Source organism: Colius striatus, chromosome 14 (genome assembly GCF_028858725.1).
Source record: "Colius striatus isolate bColStr4 chromosome 14, bColStr4.1.hap1, whole genome shotgun sequence".
Classification (NCBI taxonomy): domain Eukaryota; kingdom Metazoa; phylum Chordata; class Aves; order Coliiformes; family Coliidae; genus Colius; species Colius striatus.
This window is the reverse complement of record NC_084772.1, coordinates 9,394,046-9,419,486: the sequence shown is the minus strand read 5'-3', so window position 1 is coordinate 9,419,486 and position 25,441 is coordinate 9,394,046. Positions and strand designations below refer to the sequence as shown.

The 25,441-nt window shown below is 37.6% G+C and overlaps 2 protein-coding genes across 7 annotated transcripts in view; one reads left to right on the top strand and one right to left on the bottom strand.

The window, feature by feature from the left end:
- The window catches only part of ITFG1 (integrin alpha FG-GAP repeat containing 1), a 75,424-nt gene extending 51,600 nt beyond the window's left edge, over positions 1-23,824 (bottom strand). Inside the window, exons 1-7 of the mRNA XM_010201241.2 lie at positions 23,594-23,824; positions 19,049-19,121; positions 17,513-17,658; positions 16,326-16,383; positions 15,654-15,728; positions 13,733-13,827; positions 765-826 (exon numbers count right to left, since the gene is read on the bottom strand). Of these exons, the coding sequence (XP_010199543.2) occupies positions 765-826; positions 13,733-13,827; positions 15,654-15,728; positions 16,326-16,383; positions 17,513-17,658; positions 19,049-19,121; positions 23,594-23,768 (684 nt within the window). The 5' untranslated portion in view covers positions 23,769-23,824. The remainder of the gene's footprint in view (positions 1-764; positions 827-13,732; positions 13,828-15,653; positions 15,729-16,325; positions 16,384-17,512; positions 17,659-19,048; positions 19,122-23,593) is intronic.
- A 102-nt stretch (positions 23,825-23,926) lies between these two features.
- Positions 23,927-25,441, top strand: part of PHKB (phosphorylase kinase regulatory subunit beta) — a 77,757-nt gene continuing 76,242 nt past the window's right edge. For 3 of the 6 annotated variants that reach the window (XM_062007881.1, XM_062007875.1, XM_062007877.1), the window contains exon 1: positions 23,927-24,100. In XM_062007881.1, coding sequence (XP_061863865.1) covers positions 24,010-24,100 — 91 coding nt within the window. In that variant the 5' untranslated portion in view covers positions 23,927-24,009. The remainder of the gene's footprint in view (positions 24,101-25,441) is intronic. The other 3 variants (XM_062007879.1, XM_062007880.1, XM_062007878.1) reach the window with 3 other exon arrangements.

Here is a 25,441-nt window from a genome sequence, read left to right as displayed (position 1 = left end):
GTGATATGATTCTCAGGTAAATAAAGCCTTAAAAACTCATTCCTTAGCTAATAAGAAGCACATTAAGCACTTTCTATTATAATGAAAAATCAAACTTTTAATATACATATGCCAAGATTCTTAACTAGTCCTTTTGGACAACAGATTTTGCCTAAAGGGTTCATCTTAGTTTCAAATCATCTGATGTCATGAATTATTAATAATTAAGTTTTTCACTGATTCTGGACAGGTTAGACAATACAAAGGCAGAATCTAAATAAATAAAACTTAAATTGCCTTTGTGATATTTGGTTAACATAGACTCTGGATTTTCTCAGCTGTAACTGGGGTATATAGTGTAATGGCTAGAAGTGAGATTTTGAGCTTCTGTCCCACCAAATCTTACCCAAGACCTAAAGTCATAGTTCTAAGAGACCTTAAAGAAATACAATCTTCGAGACAGCAAGAATAAAAAAAATCTGATCAGCCTTCATAAATCAGCATGCAAAGTGCCAGTAACAGAACAGCTGATGACACACCAGGAGCCCTGCTAAGGAGTTTGAAGGCAGACTGATTGATTTACTGAGTAGTCATGTTAAAAATGTGCAGAGTAAAAGACTTCCAGTGACATTCTGCAATCTAAATGCAACAGTGCAGTTAGCGCCTCAACATCAGTTTCACTCATTCCGGAAACAAGGAGTATCAGATGACCTGGTTTGGTTGGTTTTTTTTTGAACTTGTCTGTTTTAACAGAATAGTTATTGGGTTTTTTTTTTTTCTCTTACCATGTTTACCCATGTCTCGAACTCAATGTTTCCTGCCTTTGGTGATGTAGTAAGGAATAAATCTGAAAGGAAAAACATAAGTGAAAGAAAATATTGAACATTAGACTACACACACAAATATTTGATCAGTCAATAAAGATACACCGTATCACTCAGTTAAAAACGCAGTACCCATGTAAGTTATAGCTACATTATATTCCAGTGACATTTATATGCATATATATTAATCAACAAAACCCCAAGAATTATTTTCATCACTCATACTCTTCTGTAGGAATAAATACACCTTCTGCACTCAACTTCAACATTTGTATAGTTTATACAAAATTAAGTTAGCCTCACTCGAGCTAGTACATGCTGTATGTTACATATGCACACTGAAGAATGCTTCTTAATAGTAAAAAGAGATAGACTTCAAAGTTAGGAAAAAAACCACAACAGTTGTAGTTTTAGTAAGTTAAAAATAAAAATCTACCAACCATCCTTTTACTTTGGATATGTTGAATTAAGCAACAGATATATAAGGTTGACAGGGCAAGACAAGGAAAAGAAGAAATATTTCAGTCTTCCTTTACACTAGATTTCTTTTAAACATCAAAATAGTGCGAAAATGTTCTTCAGACGATTTATCTGACAATGCCAACTTAGAGGAGTTTATTCATTGCCATTTAGGAAAGCATCCTAATTAGGAAAGTAGGAAGAAAAAGCTTTAAAGAAGAGGTTAAAAAAAGGAGAAGGGGAGACACTGTTAAAGAAGATAATTATGAAGTCCAGTGTTAAAAAGTCCAGGTTTTTAAGAAAACTACTTGTAAATCTAAGCACTTGTTTTCTCTCTCATTGTCCTTCAAAATTTTAAATATCATTATTTATGTTAGAACATAATGGTTACTTCTCAGGCAGAAAAAGATTAAAAAAGGGAATATGAATGCTTTACCCCCAAGATGTTTCACTGCACAAGCAGAGGAACTCTGTATGGGGAATTTCCAATGGTGTAATAAGAGGTATTGTCTTCCAGGGGAAAAAAACTCCAATCCACCAAACCATAAACCACCACACTAAATCAGTCACACAAAAAGCCATCAACAAAACAAAAAAGCCACAGACACACCAAGACACCCAACAGAGATTTTGCTTATAGATTTTTCTCTACCACCTCCCCTCAGCTTGCAAGTTGTACCATTTAATTTTTTTCCCCTGAACAGCTGAAGTGGCAATTTCCTTTAGAGCACACATATGAAAAGCATGATAGTGCTTCACTAGAATGAATTATATTGATACTGAAGTATTTCCTGAAGGCAAGAGACAGAAGTAATGGAAATAATCTGAAGATGTCATAGATGTGACTTAAAAAACACATATCAACTTTCAAATTTTAACTTTGCGTATAGAAGGAAGCTTGCAGAAGATTATTTACTATCAGATATAAAACAGAAAAATGTTTAAACATCTAATCCATTCACAGAGAAAGAAAGAAAAACATGGAACAACAGAAACCTTAACTCACTTTCCTACAGGCCAAAATGTCACTAAATCTTTGAAGAGTGTTTTTGAAGCTCAAATAAGTATTTTAAGTAGGGCTGCAGTGCATCCATATTGTACTTTGCACTGCAATTTGCAACTAGTTACAAGCCATGTTGCATTTAGATTACAACACAAAAGGCTCTCCCAGTGTTGTCCTTAAATACACAGCAAATGACTTGCATTTGATTAGCAAATAGAACAAGTTGTTTAACCTTCAGCAGACATTTTATTGCCACCTCCACATTTGACTCAGTTTCATGCACTGCAGATCTGACCTCTCACCTTTAATTGTTAAATCAATCCCCTCTCTGCCCAGTTCTCTAAGCAAGGAGAGATCTTGGGTAGCCTTAGCTCAGCATTCCCCCTGGTAACGCTATGTTTGGACTTGTTCTGTGACTCTACCCTAGAATCAGAAAAAATGGCACAACTGCCAACATGAGCCATACTTCACCCAGTATTATTATGCTAGAAATTCAGCTCTAAATAGTTGGTTATTACTAGGTTAAATAAATGCAGCACATTTTATGCAGCACAGTTATGCTTCTGGGGTGAAAAAAACAAATACAAACGACAGCTATGAGGTATGCTGGGGATATTACAAAGTCCTGAGCAATAAATCATTTACTTCAGGTTAAAAGAAAGTCCATTAAAAATAAAACCAGCAAAATAAACCAGCATTATTTCTTGACTAATTTCACATGCAATGGAATTTCATTTAACAATTACTCGTCATTAAAAAAATCTGTATTTTTGCAGCATATAATGATAACTTCTCAGTAAAAAAGACACATATTTTTGTCCATGGGAAAATGCAGTATCACCTAGAGCAGCCTTACAACAGAGCTTTTGGAATGGAGAGAAATGAACGTCCTTAACATCTTAACATGAAGTCATATAAGCACTACTATGAATTGACCTACCTGTAAGTGGTAATATATCTTGTTTTCATTTGAGCTTTACAGAGGGAATTTATCAGTTACAGCTCCTCAGAGAACATAATGACCATATTTGCTCAAAAGACATTTCACACTGTTCATCCCAGACACAGTTTCAACAGGCCACAGAAAGTTAAGATGCTCAATAAGAGTGGGCAACAACAAAAAAGTAAGCTGCACAGCACACTAACTCTAATTCTGAGACACACACATTAGGTACTCACTCAATGATTATAGAATCACTTGTAACAGAATATGTTGGTTACTGAACATTACACGTATACACCTATTTAGTAAAAGCATGTAAACAGAGAAAGATCTGCAATGGATTTTTCTTAGGCATTGAAAAAATCCATTTTTTCCCATTCTTAGTCTGAAGCACACTACATTAGTTGTTCTTACCTACTCATTTAATTGAATTTCATAAGTATATAGAAATATTCAGAAATATGCCTGAACAGGGAATTGAAATACCATAGGAAGGCAAGGAACAACAGCCATGTAAAATCCCAGATATTAGGACCATAATCAAAAGTAGCTTTAAAATAAACATTACATTTATTGAGAAAAGAGAAAGGATGAGAGAACCACAGTGTCTGGGATATCACAAAGCTTAATAAAATCAAACAATATATTTAGCTATCTGAAGTGTAGGAGGAATAATTCAGGGTAATAAATGCAAGTCAAAGTACAAAGAACTAATAGAAAGATGATAATTTAAAAGACCTAAAATATTTACTGTGTTAAAAATATTGATGCGCTTATGGATCCAAAGTCTTTGTTCTGTCATGTACAAACCAGGTATTTTAATGTGAACACTTGTTCCACATTTTTGTGGAACATAGGCAGGAAAAGAGAGCTGTTTTCAGAGAAGGCAATCTACCTTACATTGCTTTGGTTTGCATGAGATTAGTGCTGAATATGGCTCTCTACAGTAGCTCAAAGATGATTAAATTCAGCAACATGCCTATTTTGCACTAAACTCCCTCCCACCTGCAAAGCAGCTTCTCTTCAAAGTAAATTACTTTTGCCCTTCCTTCCTCTTCATGTACTCCATCTCTCCTTTTTCCTTAACTTCAGGTAAATGACACAACATGTAGAGAATGGAACCAACACATCAAAGCAGCTCCACAGCTGCTGTAATAATACACTGCACTGGTAAAATGCAAAGGCGGGCAGAGATAGCAGATAATCTTCCAGAAATAGTATAGAGGAACTAGTGCTGCTCCTAAGTTAATGCTACAAGCTAGGATTTCCCATAGGATAACTTAATACAGGTACAGCAACAGCATTTCTAGAGCTTGCTGAACTAATTCAGCTGGTATGTTATTGCCAATTGTCCTCCTTTTTATCCTTAAGCCTTCTTAGAAACTGCGTGTCATGTATGCTCTTGTATGTTTTTGTGACTAAACCCTCTTGCACCAAAATAACATCAAATGCTTGACATTTACAAGTGATGTTCCATTTTGATCAAGAACATCAAAGATTTCAAAGCGTGCAAAACAAACCCATTTCTTTGCAGCAGCAGTATAAAAGTACAATACAATTCAGAACCTCCCAATAGCTGTTCAGGAAATTGTTTAGTTCAGAATTGCAAATGTTTTCTCCAAGTTGGTAGGAAAAAAATCTGTAAGAAAAACCAAGCCCTGCCTGGTGCAGTGTTTTAGATCAGATGACTTCCAACCATTCTACGATTCTATCTGGCTTCATTACACAAGTTTTTGTCCTTAAAAGCCAAAAGATATGAGAAAAGAAATAATTCAGAATGTGTACAATTTATTGCCATAGCAATAACTCCTTGCAATCATCTGCTTCCCAAAGAACAGTGGCCATGGCAGACATCTCACCACCACTGCCACAGCTTCCTGTGTCTATATTACTAAATTCTTTAATATATAAGGGTTGCAACAAAAGAGATTGAGCCAACAAATGCATTAAGATCTCTACATTTAGTACTTGGATTACACAACAAAGACACAAACAGTTAAATTCAACAATTTTTGTATTTTAATTCACTAATCATGGTTGTGGCAACATTTCTTCTGGCTATATCGAGACAACTCAACCCCTCTTTCCTACAAGAAGTGTCTATCATATTACAGATGCTTGGGAAAAGTCACTTGTCTAAAGATATGCTGCCACACTGCCTTTGGAAGGCAGTTCTGCTTGCAATTTCAGCTACAGAAAACAAAATCATTTCAGCACAGTTTTCTAGGTTTAAAAAGCATGGATAAAGAATTGAGGGCCGTATCATAACGCTCTGTTCAAATGCTGATGAACCAAACAACTGCACAATGAGGTCACAAAATCAAATTATTATGGAGCTCAAAGATCTTAATTATGAACAGAATAAAGGTATCCCGAGTATCTCCATTATTAGACAATACGTACATAAAGGGATACTAGAAACAATGGGCAAGGACGTACTCTTAATAATCTCAGGCCAATTGCAGATACTGGAAATATACAACAGAGTAAGGAATGGGAGGAGAAAAAAAACATTTGGCCACTTTCCTACTGCCATTGCCAGGGAAAGAATATTAAATTGGCTGAATGGAGCACTAGACTAAGCCTAAAGGGCATTTCTTATGTTTTTAATTCGTGACATGATGTAGTTGAGTAAAATCTTGATAGCTGGGAGGTTATCCAGCATTTTAGAACCACAAGACTGAACTCCCCTCTGAGACACACCAAACACTTAATACAGAATATCCCTGCCACATGCTGCAACACAACCACATTGTATTAGCATTTTAGTCACAACTTAACTTTCCCTAAAAAATGTGAATTGGTGAGTAAATTTGGCTATTCTTTAATTTGAGTTAATTGACTTAGAAATAAGATGCTGCTACCCAGGCTCTACTACATCTTATCCACAGTAAATACATATACCAAAAATCACTGAATTCAGCATTTATTCTTATTAAAAAAAGAAATGGAGTATTAGAATTTATGTTAGAGCTTGAAAAAGGGAAGATACCCAAGTACTGCTGCAAGCTCCAGTAACCTAAATGTTATTACAGAGGAACCACAGCAATTCCATCCATCTTTATTTGATGGGATCAGATAGTTTTGACATGGTACCAACATGCGGCACAGTGAAGACTGAAAAGTCTCCCCAGAACATTACATGAAACTTGTACAGCTAGACTACATTGAGTTTAGTGCCTTTAGATCTACCTTGCATCAATATCGAAGTCATACCAGATACATCTACAAATGCTGAAATACTAATTTGAAGACACTGCACTCCTATCTTGACCTAGATCCATTTCTCATGATTTTAATGTAATCTATCTAATGGAGCTTTACATAACTACTACTGTTTACATTGTGCTATCTTAGGGACCAAAAACTCAGCAGTCTTGCCATAGGGGTTCAGAAACCAGAACAATAAAGATGCTTGATAGATAATCACTGCTGAGAGCCCAACATGTAACTGCAATGGATTATGGGTCATGACAAATTCCATTAAAAAGATGGATTGAAAAGCAGGACAGCATTCAAACACCTTGAACAGGAAAGCATTGGTTCTCTTCCTGTAATCCCTGCTTATACCATGTAGCTTACAATTTTTGCTGCAGAAATAATCATATAGGCATATTCCAACCAAAGAGCTCTCCACCCAACAGCAAGTCCATCTCCAATCCTTATTCCACAGCATTCTTCACACAATTCTAGAATTCTCTCAATGGAGTCTTACACAACTATGCTTTTCTTATTTGATGCACCATTAGGTCACTGCTCTAATAACTTCAAGTCCAGCTGTTAACATCCTCTTCTTGCAAAAATTCATCCAGTGTTTGCTCCTCATCATCTCCATCTAAATTCCCTACCTTCAGCCTAGATTTCTTCCCTACCTACCGTCTACTCCTGCTTCCTGGGCATCATCTCTCCCTTTTGGGAGAGATCCAAACATCCAAGGGAAGGCTTAGAAAATCCCTGCTTACGGTATAATCACTACTGATGACTCTTTTAGAAAAGTAGGAATAGCAACTAAAGAAAACAACAACAAAACTCCACAGGTTGATATTTCTAAAAGCTGTTTCAAACTGGCTATGTTTGGAGAGATCTTAATTAAAACAGTTTTTGAAACATTGATCCCGAAAAACGAGTGCTATGTCATTAAGAAAAAAAGTTGCCCTAAGTTACGAAATACCAAAGCATCTCCACAATGACTTCAGCCTGTCTAAGTGGCTAAGCAAGCGTAATTGAAGGTTAGGAAAATTTCAATGTGGAGGTAGGTAACAAGCTTAGAAGACTTCAGCCCCAGATAGGAAACTGCACAAAATCTTCTTGAATAAAGCAGACAGTACTACAAATTCTTCTTCCAGACATTGTTTTTTTCTTACTAGGACTACTAGGAAATTGCATTAAAACTTAAGTATAGGGAACCTGCTCCAAGTTCACTTCTGAATTATCCTTGTTATTTTCCTTCACTTTTGAGTGTTATAAAAACCTACACTATTTATAGATGTAGCATTCATTTCACTAATGACTGATCTGACCTTTCTGTTTAATGTCAGAGGGCTTTACTTCAAAATTAAACCCCTCAGCATCTATGGTTGTCTTCAGAAGACACCAGGCCATGAACAACATTCTTAAGTTACAGGTTCTGTTTTTTAGCACTTGAAACGTGAGTTTTCAGGCAGAAAATTCTATTTATTTTCAGATTACAACAATATTGTTTCAAGCAATAGAAGATGATCAGTGTTAAGAGTGTTTTCAGAACCTATTTTAACATTCATTCTTTCTCAACAAGATGCTGATGTGGCAGAACCAATTTACTTTTCACCTATTTTAAGGTATTAATTTCCACAAAAATATTATGTCAGTAACTAGTTTCATCTTAAGAGCAGAAACTTCCTGTGGTATTGAACACTTCTGTGGAGGAACAGAGGCAAGAGGAGATGATGTCACACAGAGCATTTTTTATTAAAAAAAATCTGTAAATAGTAAAAATAAAAGTAGTAAAAAACAAACAGAATTTTAAAGACATAGATTGAGGTGCTCCAAATCTACCCTGTGTATCTTATATGATACATTTTTTGCCTCCCTTATTTGCTGTAAAGTCCCAGGTAAGGTCTGTTATAACAACTTAAAACAGTAAAAAAATTAAAACTGTACCTGTTAAAAGAATGAAGCAGTGACATGGCATTACTGGATATTTGTTTGCAGAAAAAAAAAGGGAGAGGCAAAACTAGAGAGAACAACTTGACTTCAAATACATACACACACCTTCCCAGTCTTAAAATGCCACTCAAGGTAAGTTTTAAAAGGCCAGATAATTTGTTTGCAAACATAATGGTTATTCTAATGGCGAATAAACGCAGATCTATTACATAAAATAAGCTTTGATGATAATCTCATATGCAGAGAGCTTCCATCAGGAGGAAACTCACCAGAAATACCATCTGAGTCTGACATAAAACATTCAGAATCCAGATTTAAATGACAACAGAAAAATCACCTGTGATTTGAGTGATTGGTTTTTCAAGAAGAAAACTATCTACATTTATGTGTTTAAACTAAGAAATGAGAACCAAAAAGGAAACACATTGTAAATGTTCTGGTACATTAGGTTTCTAGATTCCCAAAGCAAAACAACATAAGAAAATTAACCATCAGAAATCAGTAAAGAGAGTAGCAATTAGCTTATAGCAAGCTGTTTCTGACTAATGATTTTTCCACTTTAGTTTTCCCAAAATCAAATCTATCATTTTCCTTTGGTTTTATATAAACAGTTCCAGAAATATCTGCAATTATACACACCATGTGCCAGTGTTCAATACAAGACAGGGTGTAAAAGCAGTATTTCCAAACTTTGGAATCACATAACCAAATAAGGCACAGAATATTTAATATGTTAACTATTTTTCATAGCAAGGATATAATGACAGATGTACAGTATGAAGTTACAGTATGATTCAGAGGCCAAGGCAGTTTGTCTCACGCATTTGAACATTTGAAGAATACTTGCAGAGCCACGGTCTTATTTCCTGGGAGAAGACTTGCAACTTAGATTCCATACAAACGTATTGTTTATCAATAAGTAATCATTTTTCCCCCAAGTAATTAAGTACTATAATGTTGGCTTAGAAAGACAGTATTAGTCTTAAATGAACATCTGACATTTTAGAACATTTTAAGTCAAAACAATCGAGTTAACTAACTAGGAAATAAATGACATGTACCAAAATAATTGTTATCCTAAAAATTCATGTGTTTCAGTTGTAAAATCTTCAGTATAATGACTACACTGGAAATAGCACTCAGTTAAACAGGCAAGAGATGGAGAGGATACTACGACATCTGAAACGCATTTCTGACAAACAATGAGTTCCTTTTTACTTTGATTGAATGGACTGATACAAAATTACTGGCACAGGCTGCCCAGGGAGGTGGTGGAGTCTCCATCCCTGGAGATACTCAAAAGCCGTGTAGCTGAGATGCTGAAGGACATAATTTAGTGGTGGGCTTGGCAGTAAGGTCAGTGGTTGGACTTTGTGATCTTAAAGGTCTTCCCCAATGAAAATGATTCTGTACTTTTTACCTCCTTCATGATAAGACCAAAGAGTTAAATCCTCTACAAACACTTAAATCACATGATATAATATTTTCCCCTTGAGAATACAATGTTTTTAAGACTGGCCTCTTACTTGAGGAGTCTACTTTGGAAATGCTCCCTTGCCCTGTCATGCTCTATAAAATATCCCTGACACTAATATGGTCAGACAAGCCCATTGTTATTAGCTTCAAGATTATTTTCCTAAGCCAGCTGTTAAAGAAAACTAATGACAAGTGTGAGTATATATTACCAGACACCTAGTAGTCCTACTCTAACTAGGATTACAATATTTTCTCCCCATCTTTCAGTCTATCTCTGTATGTATGAACAGTGACATGATGGTAGGTAGGCAGACTAGACCATTTCCAGACAATCTCAGCCACTCTGTGAATTAGACACTCTTCCTGGAGCAACATATGCTTAATGCACATGCAGGAGATCTTGAAAATGTTGTATTTACTTTATGAGGAACACATTGATCCTTTGGTAAGTTTTATATGCCACAAGTTTTTGTGTGGATTATATAATACTGGCCTAATCTGAAATTACTTACTGGTTTTTAAAAAAATATTAAAAAATATAAGCAGCTGAGATTTCTACATGAGAATGCTTTATCTGTAAACAGCAGTAGCATTACTATCTGAAACAGCCTAGTTTATATCTCACCAAGAAAGATTAGTACTATCTTTGTTCTGGTTAGTGGATTTTTGGATTATAAAATCCTTACACAGTTAGCCTTTCAGGAAGCACTGTTATGGATTAAAAACATCTTTATGAACGTGTTCTCATATAATGGAAACATAACAATTCAACTTAATTTTACCCAGAGCAGAAGTGTGCCAATTAAAAGCCGTGTTTTGAGGGTTTAATATCAGTGGGTTGAAAATGGGTTAGGCAGTAAACTAGCAAAAAGATTGTCAGCCCAGAGAGGATTTTTCCTTTTTTAATGTCAAGCATGCTTTAAATCTCCTAAGCTCTTTATAATGATAGAGTTTTCAAAAATAGCCCAGCTAAAAATCACAGAATTGGCTGCATCTGATACAGAATACAAAGAGCACCAAAAAACATTGCAGACTATTAGAAAAAGGTTGTAAAAACACCAAAAAGCCAACAAGTAGAGGTGGCATATTCTAGAGACTTAGATTTCCTTTGTAATATATAAAAATCTGTGCATCCATTTTAGATGAATTGTATTTTCACATTCACGAACAGCAGCGTTGCCTGTGAGGAAAAATTCTGAATTTTTCAGCCAAAAAATATCCCAGCAGCATCAAACATCATGACTATGAAGTCTTTTGGACAACAGGATTTCAGCATGCAGACTATTCCACTGCATCCTTGTCAACATCTCCCTCATAATTAATATAATTCTAAGGTGTACCAGGCCCTATTTTTAACAAGAATGTGTTCCAAGTCAAGAGTGGTAGTGCAGGTAAACACTGAGTCACAAGAATCCTCTCCTCTTCATGAGCTCTGCCTGAACCAACCAATAGCAGACTCCACTGCCTATTGAGAATCACACAATAGGAATTGCAGCACTCCTCCCTTCCCTGGTGTGGCAAGGCTGCACTGCCCTAGCTATGCTACAAGGATCAGGAGGAATGTTTAGCAGTCTTCTGCAAAGTCTATCCAGACTGCGCAGAGCAAGACATAGGACTAGTAGTGAGCATACTACAGTGCATTAAAATCACAGAATTACCAGTTCTGCACAGACAGTTACACACAGGTTGATTTTTTTGTGTCCCTCTCCCCACTTTATTATTTTAAAATTTCTACCAGCTGACTACTTTTATGAGTACTCTGAGTCACCTGCCCAAATCCGTACAGACTAACAGAAACTAAAGGCCACACGGTGAGAACACTAAACAGGTATTTTTTGGAAGAGGCACAATGAGACTCAAGGTGCAATTTCATGCTTGGTTAAAGGCAGGCTGCAACTGTTGCTACTAAAAGGAGTCAACCATCTCTCCCTGCTTACAGTGGCTCTGGCAGTCCTGAAGCTGCATGGTGAGCTGGATCAGCTTAATAAGGGAAATGAATTGTGTTCCCCACCAGCCACAGTTCCTAAACAGTTACTACAGCTGATGTGAGGGAACGGCCATCAATGTCCACAGTACCAGGCAACTACTGACTTTTCATTTTGGCAGCAGGCAGTCTTAGAATAACACGTCAGTCACGAAATATCAGCTATCACTGATGAGGTATTATTTTTCAGTAACATATGCCTTGTTCACAGGTGGTCCAATTTCCACAAGGACAGCAGAAAAACACTTTACCGTTCCCATCTTAGAAGTAAAAAAATATTATAAAGAAAATAATTATATGGTAATATTTTCTCCAGTTTTCTTCTCAAAATCAATTCTTTTTCTTGAAATTTTCCTCTGCTTGCCATAACATAGCACATATTTCAGCCTGAGGTTACATCTTTGCTGTAACTAGTAAATAAGTATCAGGATCTTCCTATGGGAAGTGATTCTATTCAGATATGAATATAGATACGAATCTATAAAAGCTCTTGACACTCCCCACACAAAGATCCTGACTTCCATTTCTAGTTAACAGAAGAACTTCCATATATTACTAGCACTAACTGAAACTCTCCGGACATTCTTTAGGCTGTTAAAACATTAGCTGTCAAAAACATTTGTGTATTCTTGCAAAAATTGATCAATTTGTGATTTATCTACATAAGCAACTTAAGACTTTGTACCTTTACCTACCTGTGAATTTAGACTTCAGTATATAAATCTTGAAGTGCTACCTGGAATGCTCATCTACGCTGCCCATCCCAATAAAAATTCCAACAGATTTATAGAATTGAATGTGTTAGAACTGGTTAGTACATGATACTGATTATAGTAAGCAACCATATATTTAATTTTCCAGTTGGAATTTCCACTTGACAGTTTCATGCAGAAATGTGCCAGAACTGAATATTAAGGTTTGACTACATTCTAAAGCAATTAACTTAATCCCCAACATTTATAAGCATTTTAATTAAATTTATGGACTCTTTCCCCTCTCATTCCCATGCTGCTAAAGAGCAAAAAATAAGCTCTTTTTCCAAAATTACCATATAGGAATTGATGTACATTGCAAATCTAGCAGGAGAGAAAGCATTTAGGAATCCATTTAGTGTGTGAAGAAATTAGGTTCAGCACAATATTTAAATGTGCTTGGAGGTATGAACCAGGTATGGAAGCGATAAATAAAATCACTGTGGCAATTGAAGGCTAAATTGCATTGTCTATTTCACAAAGAAAAAACCCTACCCCAAACAAAACCAAGCCACTACCAAAGCAAGAACACAGTTTATCTGCCTTAAAAAAGTTGTCTCCAGTATTCATTTGTGGACGTTGAATTATAAACAGGTTATAGCATTGCTCATACAGAAGAATAAAATTTCACATGCTATTTTCTCAGTGATAAAATTCACTATGAAACAAATCAGTCATACTGCAATGTTCAAGAAACAAATTTTAAGTCCAGTCTTGAAAACGTTCTTCTGGAAGAACTATAGAACTATTTTCAGACTAAGAATGAAGAAAATGCAGTCCTGTTTCTGATTCAGTTGCTAACTGAATATTAGAGCACAGCATCACAAAAAACCAGGAAACAATATTTTAATGGGGAACCAAACTTAGTCAGAATAAGCATTAGCTCTGCCTAAATTATCATCAAGAGGTCAGAGACATTATTAGGTTACTCATTTTGACAGTTATTTTTTAAAACCCAGAACTTTCCAACTATAGACATTAAAATAAGATTAAAAAAAAAATCAGAAGTAGCAAAGTAGTATAATTACTGAACAGCACATTCCAGAACCAACCCCTTACAATCATCAATTAGATTTACTAATATATTCAAAGGAAATTGCAATCCATTATATTGTACACTTAGCGACAGATATTTTTAGGGGGGTACTTAACACTTTTATGACATACCAGCAGTGAAGTCATTATTTAGATCTATAAAGGCATGAGAATGTGGTATATGCATATTAACTGGAGTGTCCAGTGCAGTATGCCAGGATAAGTTCCTACAGACAAAAATAAAAAGCAATACATTTCATCAATGCTTAGGGCCTGTTAATCATCATAATATAACTTTTACCAAAAACATTGTGAAACTTTATTTAAAATTGAACAGAAGGCAGGTTCTCCTAATGCTAAGCTAAAATTTCTACTTAGTTTACAATATACTAAGTCACAAGAGTAATTGCTGGAAGGGTTCTGCAATGGATGATTCATAATTTACAGGAGCTTCAGTTAGACTTTATTAACTTTCTAAAGCAACACTTTTTTGTATACAGAAAAGTATCCCTACCCATAAAGTGAAATTTAGTTTCTGGACTTCAAATATAAGTCTTAAGACACCAATCTCTGTCCTTCCTGGTTTCATCAATTTTACTATCAGTACTTCTGAAATATACACTCTTCATTTGGATTAATAACTATTCAGTATCAGTCACAATAAAATAGTTCAAAAAGAGAATGTCAAAAGAGGGTTTTCATATAATTACAAAGCTAAGAATAATGTATTTACTTTGACATTTATAATCCAACTTGCATCCTAAACATGATTTCTGCTCTTTTGAGCACATTCCTTGACAACCGAAAGAAGAATATCTACATCAGGGGGAGAGCTGCAAATAAGTATCTTTCTTCTGATGTTTCTTCCTCTATAGACCCATGTCTAGGGTCCAGCAGTGTCTGACAAATAACTTATAATCTATTTTCAAATGAGAGCTTTAAAGTTTTTTGGCATCTTGCCCAATACAACAGATATTGCTACATTAAAATTTTTGGTTAGAGACTGGTTATTCGAGGCAGGAGAGATCCATTCTTTTGTTATGCTTTGATTTCTGCATTCATACTCAAAACAGTTAAATAGAAAAACATCCTCTGCATGGTCCTTTATAACCATTCTAGCCATTAAAACAAGCACTTTTAATCCACTCTTTGCTAGCTAGCTACATTTGAGAAATTCCAGAGCTAGCAGAAACTTTAGTAATGAAACTAAGCACCCTTTACTGCAATCTCTTCTCCTAAGACTTCAGTCAACTTCTACTTGCTGATGAGTAGCAAGCACTCCTTAACACAAAAGATGATACAGAGAACATCACTTGCATGCTACCTAGTCATCTCTGTCTTACACTTCTTTATTAATTGCTTCCCAAAATAAATGTACAAAATATTATCTGTAATATATAGCTTAATATCTTTACATGCTGCACTTCTTATTCTATGTATTCACTTTTGAGACAAACAAGCAAGTTAGTTATACAGCCCTAGTATAAGGTTAAAAACATGCTTTTGATTTTCCACATTGTCCAACCTTCCCATTACAATTAATTTCCTAGATAAATGAGTTACTTTTTTTAAAGTTCACCCCAAAATTCCATACATCCTCCTTTTGGTGTTCCTTATAACACTCTAGGACATTTTGCACCATCAATCTGTCACTTTACCTATTAGACTAAATGTATCCTGAATTCTACAGACACTACTTAAAACCTTTGCTTTGTATTGTTGCACAGCACAGAATTCTGTAACACAGATTATAATAATAAAGTGTTCTAAACAAAGGAGACTTCAACTATCCAATTTCTTATGCCAAATAAGAGGGGGTTTGTTTTCTTACCTCTCAGGGAACGTCGAGTTCCTCTATATAAAAACTACTTTCCCTATGATGAAGTAACACACTAAAAATCAGATGCAGTGTGTCATAGAACTATTAAGATACACATGGAAATGAGAGGAGATTCATATGTTTGCACAGTTCTAGTTAAACATAAACCTTATGCCTCTTCAATAAAACCAGAAATGTATGCACAATGACTAAGGTATTGAGATTCACGCTTACCCGCCTATCAGGATCTGTGGCTTACTTGAATCACTTGTGACGCCAAAGACATCAGGAATCAAGTCTCCATTAAAGCTGAAAACGCAAAACAATTTCAGAATTAACTTAGTCATGGTAAGAGTTGAAACTCGTTATTCTTAAATTAACCTGTATTTGGTCAGCATTTTCCCCCCAGACAATGAAGAATTTTCAGCTGTGTAATCTTCTCTGAATTTTGGCTCTTATCTGAGCTGCTGGTAGTACTATGTCTTACAATATTTGACATTATGCCATACATTTGATTTCCTAGCTATGTTTCTCCCCCTTTCTTTTGTTCAGCATTTTATATAGAGGGAAATGAATTGTGAATGAGATATTTGCCCAGTCTGATGAGTTAGTCAGGTTTTTGCTTTACAAAATTGACTGAAAAATGAACAGTTCTTTCTGCAAAAAACAGAGTACTGAAAATAATAAAAAACCCAACAAAATCTCAACAAAACAGGACAATTTATGTAGTTACTATTGCCAAAATAATATACAAGATTCGTAAAGATGACTTATGTTTTGTCAACTTGTCTAACAAAAGATGACATTACACAAACCACCCTGTTCTTAAAAGACAAAGAGCATGTTTCAAATTCTTCCTCTTTGTCACTATTATATTTTTTTTCTAAATAAGCAGGCCATACTTACTCCATTACTAGAGGCTCATCGTGAAAAGTCTTATTTAACATCGTTTTATGGTTAAGATCTGAAAACAGAAAATATTAATTTGATTCCATCACTAATATGTCATTGTATTTGCATTTTAAACGTAGACATTCTTCTTCTTTTATTAAATTTGCAAACATCAATTTTAAGATAAAAAAAAGAGCCACTCCTGAATACAAACCATCAAACGTCTTCTTGAAATTATGCAGGAAAGGTGAGTTACAGTTAAAACATTGAAGCTTCTTCTCTCCCCAATAAATTCTTCAATAAATTATTCTAACTAAATGTTAGTGAAACTGCTGTGTATGACTGGAATCACACAGACACATGAAATCTGAAGTAGCTGGTATGAGGACACTCTAAAAATTTAAGATCATACACAAGACCTCTGTTGATTATTTTTTGCTGTAACAAACATTCTGAATCACAAAATTAAATGTTTGAAATAAGGATTAGAGGTAGATCACCTAAAATGCCTTCATTTTTACTTGTAATCCAAACTCCTTGCTACATCATCCCCATTTCCTTCATCTCTCCATAATGTTTATCTTTTCATTTTCCACATTTTATATGACAGTTCCCTCCCATTGACTCGTCTGTCACACTTCCTCTACCCAAGCAGGCACCACATATCTTTTCAGTAGCCTCACTGCATACCAACCATTCCCTGAATTTTTAACCTCCTCAGTTAAGCCCCATATGCTCATTTGTACCTCTCCCAATATTTGTTCAGAAGCAAGACAGTATAAATTAATCCAGATCTTTCATATTCTTCCCAATACTACAGATGCCTTCTATTCTCTTAACACTTGAGTGCACTTTCCCAGGTTCCCATTTTAAATTCAAGATAAATCTTTTGAGATAATCTTTGGGAAGATGACATGCATAGGTGAAGCCATGAGAACTAGCTCTTCAGTTGGTAGGTTACTATCAAAGTATAATATTGTTTAGTTATGTTTGCTGCATCATGTAAAGCAAGAGTTTTAGCTAATTACTGAATACAGTTTAACAGCAAGATAATACACAGGTATGAAGCTGAATAGCTGGGGATCCCTATTTCAGTTGTAAAAACAATCATTACACTGTCAAGGGAATTATAACTTTCTGACAATACTTTGAATTATTAAAAAGCCTAACAATCCTATCAACAAGCAGTTTCAGCAACTCACCTAACGTTTGGTTGTGTCCCCAGAATATAAATACTGAAAGTTCATCTTTGCCATGATTTTGTGCCCGAGTAGTCAGGAGGACATCCATTTGTGAATCACCATCATAATCTCCAGGAACTACACTGGTTATAGTAACACTGAGAGATCTAGAATTGAAACCAAACAAAAAACCCCAGATGCAAATAACTGTACAAATATGTGCATGAAAATTGAAAGACTGTGTGTTCAAAGGCTTGTCTTTTCATCCCAATTATTATTAGTTGGTCCAATACAATACTATATTTATAAAGTCCTTATCTATTGCAAAATTAACTTTAAAATCAAGCATTCCACAAGACGCCTTCCTCTAAGGAAGGATGACATTTTAAACTCTAAGCTTCAGCTAATGGGCATTCTTCAGCTATTTCATCTTTGTTAATGCTATCTAGACTTCATTAAATCTCTTACTTTATTGCAGAACCAGTCCTCAAAATGTTTCAGAGGGCAAGATCATAATGCAACAGCAGCAGTTTAAGCACCAGGAGTCAGTCAGAGAGGTAAATATTTTTAAAGACAATGTCATCTTCTGTCTTCTGCCAAGTCTTAGCACTCCTGCCTACATTTGTTTGCTCCCTCTATCTTTTTTTACTTGATTACCTACTTAGAGGCTCTGCTTTACACACACAAACATAGATCATTCTGTTAAGAATTAAAACCAGATCATTTCTAGTGCAGTACAAAAATTAGAAGAGAATAAGGAAAAATAAAAATTCATAGAGCTATAGAAGCTGAACTATAACAGCAACTTAACCTTTAATAGACATAACACTATTAATAAGCATTATTCATAAGCCATAACATATCCTGTAATACTATTATGGTTAAAACTATACATATGTACATAAACACACAGACTGGTTTACATTTATTAAAAATTTATGCTTTTTTTAAAGCCACATGAAACTTTAGAAAGAAATAGATCTCTACACAGAAATGTCATATCAGCCTTCTCTATATCTCTTTCTAAAACAGATTATATTGGCTGGATTCCATTAGTATCTACAGCAACTGCAATTTCTCTGAAAATACGTCCTGGGACAGAGAGCAATATTACCTGCCAAAAAGACTTCAGCTAAGATGTGGAATCATAGTTTGTTTTACTAGGAAATAAAGTCCTAAAAGAACAAGTCATCTGCAAAAATATTCCAAGAGATGAGTATTTTTAATACTAGTTAGAAGACAAAAAAACCCAAAAGCATATAAACTCCCTAAGGGGGCGTGAAGTCACAACTATCACTTAACAATATGAATGTCAAAACTCACCTCCACAAGTTCTGTCACCTGACCCACAAAATCCAAACAAATAAACACAACAATGTATCAAAAAATTATTCAGGAAACTGATCAAAGAACTGGAGCTCTGAGGGCAAGTTGAACACCACAATTAAACTCCTAACATCACAGACAGTTCTAGTTAAGTTGCCACTGGCCACCGTGATGCACTTTCATAAAAAAATGACCACTTCAATAGTTCAGTCCTTGAATATCAATACTTACTTCATTGATAACTTAACACGGGGCTTAAAGTAGGGTTCCTTTTGGTCAGCCAAAAAGATGATCAATTCATTTCCTGCAAAAGCACGTAAGACTGTGAGTAACAGAGAATAGTAAATGGTTTATATATGAAAACATTTTAAAAACTATACCACAAATAGCCATTGCTCACAGTAGCAAAAACCTTGAGAACTTTGTGGAGGTACTTCTTCCTCGTTCAAAAGGAAGACAGAGGAACACCTTGTTCCTATATTACAACCTATAAATCTTAACTGCATTTCAAAGGAATGATAATATCAAGAATCTTCTTTGGGGGTTAGTGTTAGACCTTTAGTTGCTTAAAATAAAACTTCCTATAATGACTTCAGAAACATTACCCTTGGAAAATTAACAGCTATCTGTTCCAGACAAGTAGTTAAAGCTTAAAAGCTAACTCCAATGAATTATTTTAATATCTCGTCTGACTGAGCAGGACCTGACACTACTTTCCCCAGTTGGCTGACAAAAGCACTTTAAGTGAATTTCACAGAAAAAAAAGTTGTGAAAATTCTCTGCAGTATTTCCTTGTTTAGGGACAATGAGTCAAGCCCCTGTAATTTACTTATTTCAGGAAGATCCAAGTAAAAGCCCATCTTTTCTGTTGCACAAATATTTGAAATTCAAGGAAGAAAACCAAAACTTTTAACCTGAAGGATGACGTGCATTCTCAGTCAGTAAACCACAACACACTTACTTACTTTACTGCAAGTACTTACTCCTGCAAGTAGAATCAGCTAAGGAAAAACAACAGGTTGTTTTTTTTTTACTCTTCCAATCCATTACATTTGTTTTCTGCACTCTCCAAGAAACTCACTTGTAGTATCTCAAACTGGAAGAACTATATTACCTAACTGAAAATTATGGCTCCAAACTTGAGCTACCATAGTATACTTCAAGAGCATCATTCTGTTGCAAAGGTCACAGCTGTGAAATAGCAGACCACAAGCTTCCTGGCTATGGGGGAGGGGGGGAAAGATAACTGCCATAAAGGTAATTGCCAAGAAGAATATGCCAACAAATGAGTAAATGAAAACAAACCTTTTCAAAATGGATAGGGGTGACTAGTGCAGTCCCATCTGGCAAGCTAATAAAGCCTGGGTAGCACTACACATTCACAGATGACTGGAAATGTTGGCACACAGCAAGGTGAAGAAGCCTGCTGGTGGGGGAAGCTTTTGATAATAAAGCTGTGGGTTGACTGCTAAAACTCGTAATTCCTATTTCACACTGTAGACTTTCACCTGCCTTTTTATCATCTATGTGACAAAGTAATGATGATGATGAGGCAGCAAATGTGTTTTTACACATCCCAGGCTCCAAGTCGATTATACCACTCAGAAATGAGAATTTTATGGTCACTAAAGACAGATTTATGAAAATTCCAGCTCAGTGCTCATCAATAGTCAAAACAAACTGACTATTGGAAATTATTAGATGAACACAATGCACAAATTAGATGAACAGATGAACATCAATCCACAGCACATGCAACCTAGACGCTGTTTGCAGTTCTTACGAATCCTTTTTGAGAAAACAAGACAGAAAAAAAAAGTACATAGGAGGGTATGAACACCAGGAACAGTTTCCATACAAACACCAATTAGGTAGATTACACGTCTGCAGTCTGAACATCTGAGTGAGGATACCACAGAAGTCTTTAAAATTCTCTAATTAAATGCTGAAGGTGAAAATGGGAATGATCACTCACTACCCTGAACTACTAGAAGAAGAATCAAACACAACTAGAAGGTGGAACAAACAAACAGCAACAGCTTTCTCACTCATCCCTGCTTTGTGCATAGACTTACAAAACAGGAAGTGTATGCACACTTCCATTTATTTGTAAGAGTTGGGCAGAGAAGAATCTCACGAGGTTGAACAAGGACAAGTGCAGAGTCCTACACCTGGGGAGGAACAACCCCATGCACCAGTACAGGCTGGGGGTGAACTGCTGGAGAGCAGCTCTGGAGAGACAGAACTGGGAGTGTTGGTTGATAACAAACTAACCCTGAGTCAGTAATGTGCCTTCGTGGCCAAGAAGGCCAATGGCATCCTGGGATGCATCAAGAAGAGTGTGGCCAGCAGGTCAAGGGAGGGAGGGTTCTCCTCCCTTTCTACTCTACCCTGGTAAGGCTTCATCTGGAGTCTTGTGTCCAGTTCTGGGCTACCCAGCTCAAGAGGGACGGGGAAGTGCTGGAGAGAGTCCAGTGCAGGGCCACCAAGATAATCAGGGGACTGGAGCATCTTCCTTATGAGGGAAGGCTGTGGGAACTGGAGCTGTTTAGTCCAGAGAAGAGGAGATTGTGGGGGGATCTCATTAATATTTACAAATATTTAAATGGTTGATGTCAGGAGGTTGGGGCATCACTTTTTTCTGTTGTATCTGATGACAGAACAAGAGGCAATGGAAAGAAACTGGAATCCAAGAAGTTCCATTTAAACATAACAAAAAACTATTTCAGTGTTGAGGTGAGGGAGCCCTGGCACGGGCTGCCCAGGGAGGATGTGGAGGCTCCTTCTTTGGAGGTTTTCAAAACCTGCCTGGACGTGTTCCTGTGTGACCTGATCTAGGTAGATCTGCTTTGGCAGGGGGGTTGGACTAGGTGATCTCAAAAGGTCCCCTTCCAACTCCTAGCATTCTGTGACACCTTTAGTTTTAAAAATCGACTAAACCAGGAGTCCACTGATAGTTTTGTATTGTTTTTGCAACAGAATACTTCTGGATCTAAATTACCTCTTACATTGAGCCCTCTCTTACAAAGCTCTGAGCACAAACTGGTTTTTCTTTTCTGTAACTGAGTATATAGAACGTTATTCTCATTCAACTTAAGTAATTAAAAGATCACAACAGTAATGTAAACCCAGCACAAGGCCCAAGACTTCATCCCTATTTCCTTACTAAGGTTCAGGATTATTAGGATTGGACTTCTTTACCAGATTACTGTTCCTCAAAGTCTACTATCATCTGAAATCCTGCTTATTCAGCACTGTTGTACTGACTACCATTTAAACTACTACGTAGAAGTCTACTATATAGAATTTGCTATTAACTTTTGTTTTGAAGGCATTCTGTAAATTTTTTCAAGTTACTTTTTGCGAAGCCTGAAATTATTTTCCATAGGTTATTTCAGGCTGATTTTTAAAGAAAGTATCAAGTAGGAAACTATAGCAAGTGCCACTGTGCCAAAGCAAAGAAGAAACTGCAAGTCTCATTTTGTATGTGCACTCATCTGGGAGATGAGAAAGATAAATATTTTATCATTATATTAAGTTAAAATCTAGTATTTTGGTGCATCTACAGTAGATGAGCCTGTGAAGCATTTTCACGGAGGCATGTATTTAAATATCTCAACTAAATGGACAGTTCCCTCATGCTTTACTGAAGATATTTGTAGAAATATTTCTGTGATGGAAGGAATAAAAAAAGGCAAATTTGAGAACAAATTAATTATCTTAATGTGTAGCTTCAAGCAAATAAAAATAATCCAAGATAAACATCCAGAAATCACATCGACCCCAGATAAGCTCTGATTTGGGATCCCCCCATATTTGAAGGCTGAACAATAAATCATGGCACGTGACAGCTGTGTGGAACAAATTTATTTAACCTTCCACTTTAATGTAATGTGGAACATTACAGTAGGGTAACATACAATCTATCTTATTTACAACTGTGAAATGATCATCTCTTTTTTCCAAAATATTGTGAAAACAGTAGAAAAATAACCAATTTGTGATCATTCACTCTGTAGGACAAAGTCTTTAGGTTGTTCACGAACATAAATTCAACTGTAAAGAGAAGTATTTGTTGTTACATACAAAGTCATATTTTAAAGCAAGTTGCAAAAATCTTGTGCGCATGTATAAAGTATCTCAGGAGGAAGGCAAATACCTGCCTGGAAGTGTTCCTGTGTGACCTGACCTAGGCGGACCTGCTTAGCAGGGGGGTTGGGTTAGATGATCTATAAGGTCCCTTTCAACCACACCATTCTATGAAATATCCACTTAAGACTTAAAAATAATGTTATTGATTGCTACTCTTGCCCTCGGGAACACAGCTCCAAACACTGAACACCGCTTTCAATGACCATGCGAAGAACCAGCAGCTATTGGCAATTCACGTGTCCAGGGGGTACCACCGAGTCCAACTCCCTGCTCCGCGCTGGACGACTCTCGCCGGGAGAGGCTTTCCCTGCCCACTGCGAACCGAGGAAGCATCTGTCAAAACAGCAACCAGTGCCTCTCCAAAAGCACAGTCCAAGGAGGGATGCTGGGGCAAAACAGCACCCCAGAGGCCCGCGCAGGTGCCACACTGAGGCCCTTCGTGGCCGTCCGCTCGCTTCGGTTCCCCCGTAAGCCTTAAAACGTGAGCGGAACTGCACATCAACGGCAGGTGCTCCCAACGCCAACGGGGTAAAGCTACAAAGCACTAATCGGGGACTCCTTGCGCTGCCATCCTCCGCTAGACCGACGCCGGTAACGACGGCGGCCGCGCTCTCGCCCACTCACCGCCTCGCAGCACGAACAGGTCCGTCTGCTTGTCCGAGTTGAAGTCACCGAAAGCCGCTAAGGTCCCGTAAGCCTCCGTCCCGAAGAGCTGTGCGGTGACGTTCTGCAGGGCCCGGCCGGGTCCCGCCGCGGCCAGCAGAAGGCACAAGCCGAGCCAGCGCCGACACTCCCCCATCCTCCCGCGGCGCGGCCAAGCTCCCCGCCGCCCCCGCCCGCATCACTTACGGCAGCGCAGGGGTGTGCCCGGCACCGCCGCCGGCTCGCTTCCGGGACTGACCCGGCGCCTTTGCGACAGCGGCGGCGCGGCCTGCGCGCGTCTTTACGGCTGGCGGGGGTAACCAGGCGGCGATCGCCGCCCGGTGAGGGCAGCTGTCCCGGTCACAGCGGAGCGACGGGAGCGGCGAGTCCTCGTCGGGATGGCGGCGGCAGAAGCGGTCTCTGAGGCGGCCCATATGGCTGATGTGAGCTGGAAGATGCTGGAGCTGCGGGCTCGCACTAAACGTTCAGGTCTGACCTCTTGGCTTGCCTGAGAGGAGCTCCGAGGCTCTCTGTCCTCGCCAGCGCCTCTCCCCTTCCTCACTAACTGCGCTGTCCCCGCTCTCCTCTCCTGCCCTTTGCCCTGCCACCTCGCTGCGAGCTCTTGTCGCCGCCACCCCCGTGGCCGCTCTTACCCCGCGCCGCAGCTGCCGTATCAGTCGCCGCCGGCCCCGCCGCGGCCCCCCGGCCGCTCCTGCCCCGCTGCGCACCTGCGGCCGCTCCTGGCGGTCCCGCCGCGACCCCGGGGCTGCGGGGGGCCGTACCCGCCTACGCTGCGGCCATCCTGCCGCAGTAGCCGGGAGGGCGGCCCGGGCTCGGGGCCTCGGTGCGGGGCTCCGGCGCGCGGGGCCGTGGCCCTTCCGATGATTTACAGGTGTCATCTGGCAGCAGGGCTGTCAAGGGAGCTGCTGAGGCAGTATTGCTGCCTGCAGTTTTATCTAGCTGCCGGGCAGATCAGAGTTCAGGAGTGCAGGTGCTTACAGGAAAGTGCTGGCTTTTGCCAGCTTGCCCTTAGAGAAAGTTTCTTTTTTTTTTTTTTAAGAGAATTTCTTCTCTTGGACTTTGATTGTGTGCCAGCTGCATTCTGGCCCCAATGAAAGTGGGCTTGAAAGTTCAAAAAATCCACTTTTAAAATAATTTTTTTAAAAACAAAAATACAGGCCAATAGAGCTTTCATTGCTCATGTTCTAATGGAAGTTGTTTTCCAAATGATCCCTCTGGTATTTATTTATAAGTGCTTGTAAAAGTCATTATTTGCATATTTGATTGGCTCTATTGCAATAATGACTGATCAGACAGTGTGAAAAGATAATGGTACTTTATGAGGACTCTCATAAAGAGACTTGATCTACTAAAGACTGGTTTGCTTTGTTTGGCTTTAAAAATTCTACTTATGTATAGTATTTGCACAATACTACATTTAAGACTGTCCAGTAAATGAGTTATTACTTTGTGGCAAATTATGATAGTGTAAATTGATTTGCAAACTTAGCCCTAGAGCTCTACAAAATGAAGTCTGGAACTTGCATGGTTGGAGTATGTGAATCCCAAGTCACAAGGCAGCATGCTGACTTTGGGATTTCCCTGCAGATTCAGGCCCTGTCACTGCAGAAGGCAGTTGGATGATTTTAAATGTTACAGTTTTTCGTAATTACTACTACCTTCTACTTTTTTATCCATTGAACAAGTGTCTTCTGTGACAATGATGGATTAATTGTAGTTCACTTCTTTTCCTCTTTGTAGAGATTTTGTAATTTCTAGAGCAAATTAAGTAATTTCTATGTTCAAGAAATTAAGATGATTTTAGTTGAA